This window comes from Alosa sapidissima, chromosome 23 (genome assembly GCF_018492685.1).
Source record: "Alosa sapidissima isolate fAloSap1 chromosome 23, fAloSap1.pri, whole genome shotgun sequence".
Classification (NCBI taxonomy): domain Eukaryota; kingdom Metazoa; phylum Chordata; class Actinopteri; order Clupeiformes; family Clupeidae; genus Alosa; species Alosa sapidissima.
Genome location: NC_055979.1, coordinates 15,493,918 through 15,501,611, shown reverse-complemented (window position 1 = coordinate 15,501,611; position 7,694 = coordinate 15,493,918). Strand labels below are relative to the sequence as shown.

The following is a 7,694-nucleotide window of genomic DNA, read 5'->3' as shown; positions in this document are numbered from 1 at the left end:
CCAAACTAAACACACAGACACGCACACACACTCTATGTATACATGTAGGCCCGTATGACTTACCATCCTTGCGGTAGTAGGTGATCTCAACCTTGCGCTCCTCGGAGCCGAGCAGGGCCTGCGCCACCTGCGCGATAGTATGTCGTTTGGTGAGCTCCCCGTGGAGGAAGTCACAGGTGCAGGCTTTTTGCATTACATCCGGCCGTGAGAAGCCCGTCATCTCACAAAACGCATCGTTGCAGTAGATGATGGCGCAGTTTTGTACCCGGGCATTGGCTATAACGAACTTCTTGTCTACGTGCAGAGAAAGAGAGGGTAAGAGAGAACGGTGGTGATGTGGCATGCAAAAGCAAGTATGCACGGAGACAAAACACATGAAAAACACACAAGGGAAACACAGGTATAGGCGCGTCACTGCAGGAAATACATCTGGCGGTTAAAATCCAATTGTAACACGTAAACGTGGCTGTATACGAACTTTTGTGACTGGGTGGGTATGCTAGTTAAGACGAGAGAATTAGTGACCTCTACATGCGCAATGGGAAGGCAGTTGATTGTGAGTGCATAAGACTACTCAAAATGAAAAATAAAAGTTTAATTATACAGACTAAATTTACTATAACATTTCAGAAAGTAAACGAATCTGAACCTCAAATGTTTATGATATTGTGATGGAGGGGATACAAAATATTTTTTGAATTTTAAGTTTTCTTTATTTTAACAAACTATTCTACATAAGTGTGTACTGTATATTCAAGCATACTGTATGCTATACTATAACGATTTATCTGATTAACACACGGTCTATCTTTGTCAAATAGTACATATTTCTTACACAGTATGTCATGCGTGCTCCACATGTTAAAACCTAACTCCGTGAACACAATAGTGATTTTTCTTGTTCGGATTTTGTTTCAGACTGCTAATTGCTTCGAACAAAATATCAACAAGTTTATACAATTGACACATCTCGTTCTATATTAGTTGAAGCGACATAGTAGCTGCTGAATGCTTCAAACGCACAATAGATCTGCCAAGAGACTTACTTTGCCCCTCGAATTTCCGAATGATGGTTCCAAGGAAAGTGTTTTGTGGCGCAACGTGTCCCCTTCGCACCGGCATGGTTACAGAAGGTGGTCCGGACGCGATCCGAACTCAGAACCAAGCAGTTGAAGTTGGACCGCTCAGACTTAACGCTTCTCAGTCAGTCCGTCACAGATCATCCTTGCGGATCCACTCTCGATTTTATCCCCCCTTTGCTCGACTGAACACTTTTGTTTCTATATGCCACCACTATTTTAACTTCAGTTCCGTTTGACGTGGGCACATCGTGCGGTATTTTTGATAGCGTCCACCACCGGTGAGAATCTGGTACACGGGCGCTCTTGGAGGGTGCAGTTCTCCGATCATGACAAAATAAAGACAGCTCGTGACCTCTGCGGTTTCGGCTCAGGCGATGCTTTGCCTTTAGAGAGAACAGAAGACCGACGGAGTGTGCAGCAAGCTGCCAAGAGGAGAGACTGACGGCAAACCCAGCAAAGACTCTGCTCGCTCACTCTGCTACAACTACAGCGTGACACCTCGCGCGATGTTCGATCTAGTGAGGGAAAAATGGCTGTGGCCACAAACACAGAGCCACTTTGGTGTGTGTGTGTGTGTGTGTACGAGCGAACGAAGGAGAGAGGGCAAAAAGAGGCTTGGCGATCACGAGTGTGCCTCCAGTCTTTGTTCTCGCAGTCTTTGTTTCTTCACGATTAGTTTATTTTCTACTCAAAATAGGACATTTAGGTTACTTAGCATACGGTTTATATATTATATAATGATTTTATGGTTATGTTACGTTTTTAATAATACCTCGTGGAATCTGACAGTGAAGGGATGTTTCCTGGAACAGTCTGCAATAAGACAAAGGCTCTGTCCATGGTGCTGATGCTATTGTTACTTGGGAGTGATTTCCCGTGCGGTTTTTGCCCAAACCCTTAGGATAATTAGGGTGAAACTAAGGAGCCGGGGGTAGGGCTGTGATGATGGAGGGATATGTCTGCCTGGCGACTGCCTTATAGGCTATACATCTGAGACATACACAAGTGTGCAGAATATCTGTCAGACTTCCCCCCGTCTAAACACGTTCACACCCCCCCATCTCTCTCACACACACACACACATGCGCACGCACGCACAGTCTTTTAACATCTGTCTCTTTGCGGCAAGAGATGAGTACCCATCTGTTCTTCCGAACACCCCAACCCCCACACACCCTCACACAAATTCGGGAGGTCGGGAGTGCCGTTGAAGCCATTTTTAGTTATTCTGTGCTAAAGTAGCGCATGTGACACGTTTGTCAATTTATTGTGCCACTGAGCCATGGCCTAGCATTCAGATGGGCAGTTCTCGATTTGTCACAGAAGTGTGTGTGTCCCGTCATGGAGCAAAGCAATATTTCAAGCACGATGCGAAGAGCACGTGTCTCTCTCCACTCAATGTCATCGCGGGCGAAGGTCGTGACTTCACTTCATGAGGACACACACGCACACAGATAGACACACCTACAGTATGCACGGAATATAGGAACAAACCAGTGGGACATAGGGACGTATATATGTTTAACAGGAAAGAGGTATTTGTTTATTTGTTTACAAACTGATTTAGTCGTTCTGTCCTCAGCATTAGATCATGGAAACATCTTGTCCATGAGATTAGGAACTGCAGACACTTCCACCTCCCTGAATTAATCTTGTCTTAATCCTTTGTTGGTGTGTGTGTGTGTGTGTATCTGTGTGTGTGTGTGTGTGTGTGTGTGTGTGTGTGTGCGTGCGTGTGTGTTTGTCTGTGATTGAGGTTTTCATTACCTCAGGCTCCATTCATAATTTCATCACCTCCCCCATCTCCCCTGTCGTAGCTGCTGTGGTTCAGACTGAGTGTCTACAGGCCTGTAGCCTGGGTTCCGTTAGTCCCAGACTGTTTCTCTGTCCTGCAGCCTGCCCGGGTTCAGACTATCACAGGCTGAGTCTCAAGGCCCGTTGTCTGGATTGAGACTGACTGAGTGTGCCAGACTGTGTCTCAGGCCCCTAGCTTGGGTTCAGGGATCAGGAGTGCCATAGGAGGGGCTTGCCCAGGGCTAGACTGCACGTCCCCCTGGTCTGACACGATCAGGGAGCCATGCTGTCACTCAACAACGCTTCAGCTTAGAGAGGGAAGTCATGGATGTGCCCTCCCCTTTTCTCCTTTTAATCTCCCCTTCTCTGTCTCTCCATCTCCCTCCCACTCTCTTTTTTTCATCATCTCTCCACCGCTGTCTCTTCCTCTCTGTTTTCCATTTTCGGTGTCTCGCTGGTCCTCTCTTCCTGTGTCATCCTCTCTCTGATCATGCCACAGTCTAGAGTTGACTGATGTTATGGACAAAATGTTGTCTGCCTCTTCAATGTGCATTATTAAATAACATGGCTATAATAACATGATGATACGATAGATTGCAAAAAACAGTCAATTTTCACTTTTGATCAACCAGTACTGTCAAAGATTGTTGTGGGCAGAAAAGTTTAATTATTTGAATAACTCCTTTATCAGAGTTATATGTGGTTAATTAAAATTATTAATTCATTAATTAAGGGGGGGGGGGGGGGTAAAAAGCTAAAAGTCTCTCTCTCTCTCTCTCTCTTTCCTCTGCAGAATCTTTTCTGGTTGCAGGTTCTAAACCTTTTAACTTTATAATGTGGTTTATCAAAGTTGATTTTCAAGGTCAAAAGTCTCTCTTCATCACTCTCTTTTACCCTCACTCAACACTTCATCTTCCAGAGTTCCTGTACCTGTAGGGAGTGTCCCACTCCCCCACCCCACCCCACCCCTGGCCTGCGGAGGCAGGATTGGACATGGAGGTGCTGGGTGCTTGGCCGTCCTCATTTTGTTAGGTAAAATGAAAGCTGACCTGAGGGACCTCCTTCTCTGTCTGTCTGCCTCTCCCTCTTTCCTCTCATTCTCTGCCTACATCTACTATTATATTGCTCTCTCTCTCTGTCACTCCCTTTTCTCTTTCTTCTACTCTGTCGTTCTCTTTCTTTTTCTCTGTCATACTGTACGTGTCTCACTCTCCACCCATCTGTCTCTCCCTCTCTCATCCTTCTCTCTCTCTGTCACTCCCTTTTCTCTTTCTTCTACTCTCGTTCTCTTTCTTCTTCTCTGTCATGTGTCTCACTTTCCACCCATCTGCCTCTCCTTCTCTCCTCCTCCTCTTTCTCTATCACTCTCTGTCCCTTACCCCCTCTCCGTCATATCTCTCTGTCGATCTCTTTTATCTCGCCTCTCTCTGTCTGTCTCATTTCCACCGTCTCTCAGTTTATCTCAGTTTCTCTTTCCCTCTCACTCTCTTCTGTTTTCACACTATGTGTCCCTCATTCTATATGTTTTTTTTATTGATCTCTCCCTCTCTCATTTTGTATATCTCATGGTATGTCTGGTTCTCTCTGTCTCTGTTTCTCTCTGGGTTTCTTTTCATCTGCCTCATCCTTCTTGTTTGTCTCTGTGGCTCTGACTTCATGTTGTATCTAAACTGCGCCTACGCTGTCCTGGTTCTTTTTTTTACCATGTTTGATGGTGTATAGCACTGGTATTTAGCCTGGCGAGCCAGACCCACTCAGTCCGAGGGGCGGGATAATCAGTTGTCTTTCAAATTCCCTCTGCACGCAATAGGATATTTGTTTTCAAGTAGCAGGGAATTCAAGCCAAACCGTTGCAACTCTGCCATCAATCATTATGTTAAGCCCACCAAATGACTCTATACACGATTTCAATGTCCTGATTAAGTTTCGATTTCTGGAGCTCACAAGCCAACGGAGAGTTTCTAGACTAGCCCTGGCAGCAAATGTAATTTGCTGCCGCTAGGGGCGCGTCTATATTTCTAGGCTAACTGGTATTTCCAATATCATCCTGACTGAATCTGCTCCCACTGTTACGAACGATCAATCACGTAAACTTTATGTCCATCCTTCTTCCTACATCTACCCATTACAGTAAAGGTGGAGTCCTTGTGTAGCGCAGTGCTAAAAAGCATTTAAGTTAAATAAATAAGTGCTACATAACTTAGATTAAATAAAGTTCATAATTGCTCATTAGAACTAAAATGATCTTGAAGTTATATAATATTAGAATTTAGGAGTAAGCTCAAGAAATAAGCTTATTGTAGTTCATCTCCATTCCTTTCATTTTGGGTAAGTGAAAGGGATTATGGGAGTTGTAGTTTGATACACAACTGTGTTTAAGTGATGTATGTGTTTAAATTCATTCTTAGAGTTTTGTTTAAAATATTTCATTGGCAAAGTGAAATGTATAATGTAACATTAGGGGTGGGCGATATGGACAAAAAATAATATCTCGATATTGTTTGTGATTTTGACGATAGCGATAATTAGTCGATATCCTTTAAAAAAAACTAAACAAAAACTTTACAGTTACTTTACAGCTCATTATTTATGAATAGCATCAATACAATAATAACCAATAACCTAACCTGTGACTTTTTAACCAAATCAGCCAATGCATAAATTGTCACTCTATGACACATTTCCAATTTTGCCCCCACTTGTGTGTGTGGCAATGACATGGTCTAGCCAGCTACATTAGAGAAGATGAATAGGCCTAACAGTTTCCCAAGAGAAAGTCTGAAGCTGAAGTTCCTTTCAAAACCCTTTACTTAGGATTCACTGTAAAACTAAGCAGACCAACAGAGTAGCCTACATCTCAGTTATTTCCTTCGATGTTTTGTTTAAGAGAAATAATGTAGGCTAGCATTCCAAGTTACATAATAGAAACTAATGCGTTAGCTTATGGCTAATGTATATGAGAAATCCCACAGAGATGCTAATGGTTAGCATAATCGATAAACGTAGATATTTAGAGCGAACTTCAGTCCATTTACAAAAGGGTTACAAGTTCTTTGTTTCCAACTGACTATTAAAATACTCAAAAGCTAATGTTTTCTCTCCATATAATACTATGTAGGAACAAATGTGACTGTCTCATCAATGCTACGTGAACAGAAGTAGCTGCACAAAATCCCAAGTAGGGGAGAGCCGGGACGATTGAAACACGGGACGAATGAAACAATCCAGTTTTCTCCGAGTGTGATGATGATAGACAGACGTCCTTCGGTCAAAACATAGAGCATGTTAACCTCCTTCTATCAGCCACATATCTTCCTGCTATGTCATTTTATCACGGAGTTACTGGCGATAAACAAGTTTTGATGCGCAAAAGTAAACCTCATTAGCGGTTACATTTTTTCGATTATCAATGAGTGTTTTTCATTTAAAGGTTTGACTTAATGCTTATTCAGTAGACCATTTAGTGTTCTCCACAATCCCAGACTTTCATATCGCATGCTTGTTTACATGGAAAGCAAATCAAGCTGTAGTGACATATGTCTGTGTCGGGACGATTGAAACCCGACCAGGCTGTAACTCCATGTATTTTAATTAAATGCACAAATAGGTGTGTTTAAACAATAATTTATGGAGGTAAGACATAGAAAAACAGTTTTAGGAAGATGAAAATACATTTGGGCCCACCAGGTAGGGGGTTGAGTTTCCCCATGTTATCCTATGGAGACTGACGGCCGGTGGGTCGTTAAGCCTACTTATTTGGATGTGCATTGGCCTAACCCACGTAAAAACCTAGTGAAACGACATTTTCAACAATATAAACATGATATAAATGGGAAAGCTTACCGTTCTAGCTATAAACATGGCAGAATCATCCACAGGGCATGATATTTCAAAAAACGCTTCATACACGCTTCATGATGATGGCAATGAGTTGTTAACAGACATGCACAAAGACGTATAGCCCTGCAACAATATATCTAAAATAAAACCTTTTGGGAGTACCATTCATGATATGTACTGTAGTAACATTTCGAAGTTGTTGGACGTTTATATGGCTTAAACTGTATGTTTCATTCGTCCCCTTATGTTGTTTCAACTGTCCCGACCAGGAGGGACGAATGAAACATTACGCACATCCCACTTGGGTTGTAATAATTCCTGAACGGTTTTGTTCAAAGCTGAAAATGCATCTGTATTTGACAGAGGACAGATGTAGGTTACTAGTGACCAAATATTAGCTTTCAGTGTGGTACGATCGCTATGTAAATTACATTTAATTAAAAAGTGTTTCAACTGTCCAGGCTCTCCTCTCGCTGCACAAAATAAACATTAGGCCTGCATGTGACAAGGTGGACCCACTTGCGATCATGCTTCTTTCGCATACACCTCCTGTATTTAGTGAATGTATGGGGTTTCAATGCGTGATTTTGAGTGTTTTTTCCCCATAAGTAATTTAAATACTCGATAATGTAAATTTGCACATCGTTAAAACAACAATCACGATATTATCGCAGACAATATATATCGCCCACCCCTATGTAACATGTAATATTTTGATGTTGTGTTAAAAAATATATTCCATTGTATGACTTTTGTATGCATGGTATTACATGTGAGGTGAAAGGTCGCAAACCGCGCAGGAGAGGAGACTGGATAGTTGATGAGAAACCACGTTGAGGACTTGCTCCGTGCTTTAGTTACTAAACTTTAAAATAGAACGTGACACACGTTGTATATTTTGCCAGTCAGACTTTGTTTTGGTCTGAATTGTGAATTTGAAAGCCGAAGACTTTGTAGTTGTCGAGTGGACGTTTTGCC

At 42.4% G+C, this 7,694-nt stretch overlaps 1 protein-coding gene across 1 annotated transcript in view; it reads right to left on the bottom strand.

The window, feature by feature from the left end:
• The window catches only part of kcnh7 (potassium channel, voltage gated eag related subfamily H, member 7), a 94,814-nt gene extending 93,242 nt beyond the window's left edge, over positions 1-1,572 (bottom strand). Inside the window, exons 1-2 of the mRNA XM_042080989.1 lie at positions 1,047-1,572; positions 64-294 (exon numbers count right to left, since the gene is read on the bottom strand). Of these exons, the coding sequence (XP_041936923.1) occupies positions 64-294; positions 1,047-1,122 (307 nt within the window). The 5' untranslated portion in view covers positions 1,123-1,572. The remainder of the gene's footprint in view (positions 1-63; positions 295-1,046) is intronic.
• Between the last annotated feature and the right edge of the window lie 6,122 nt (positions 1,573-7,694).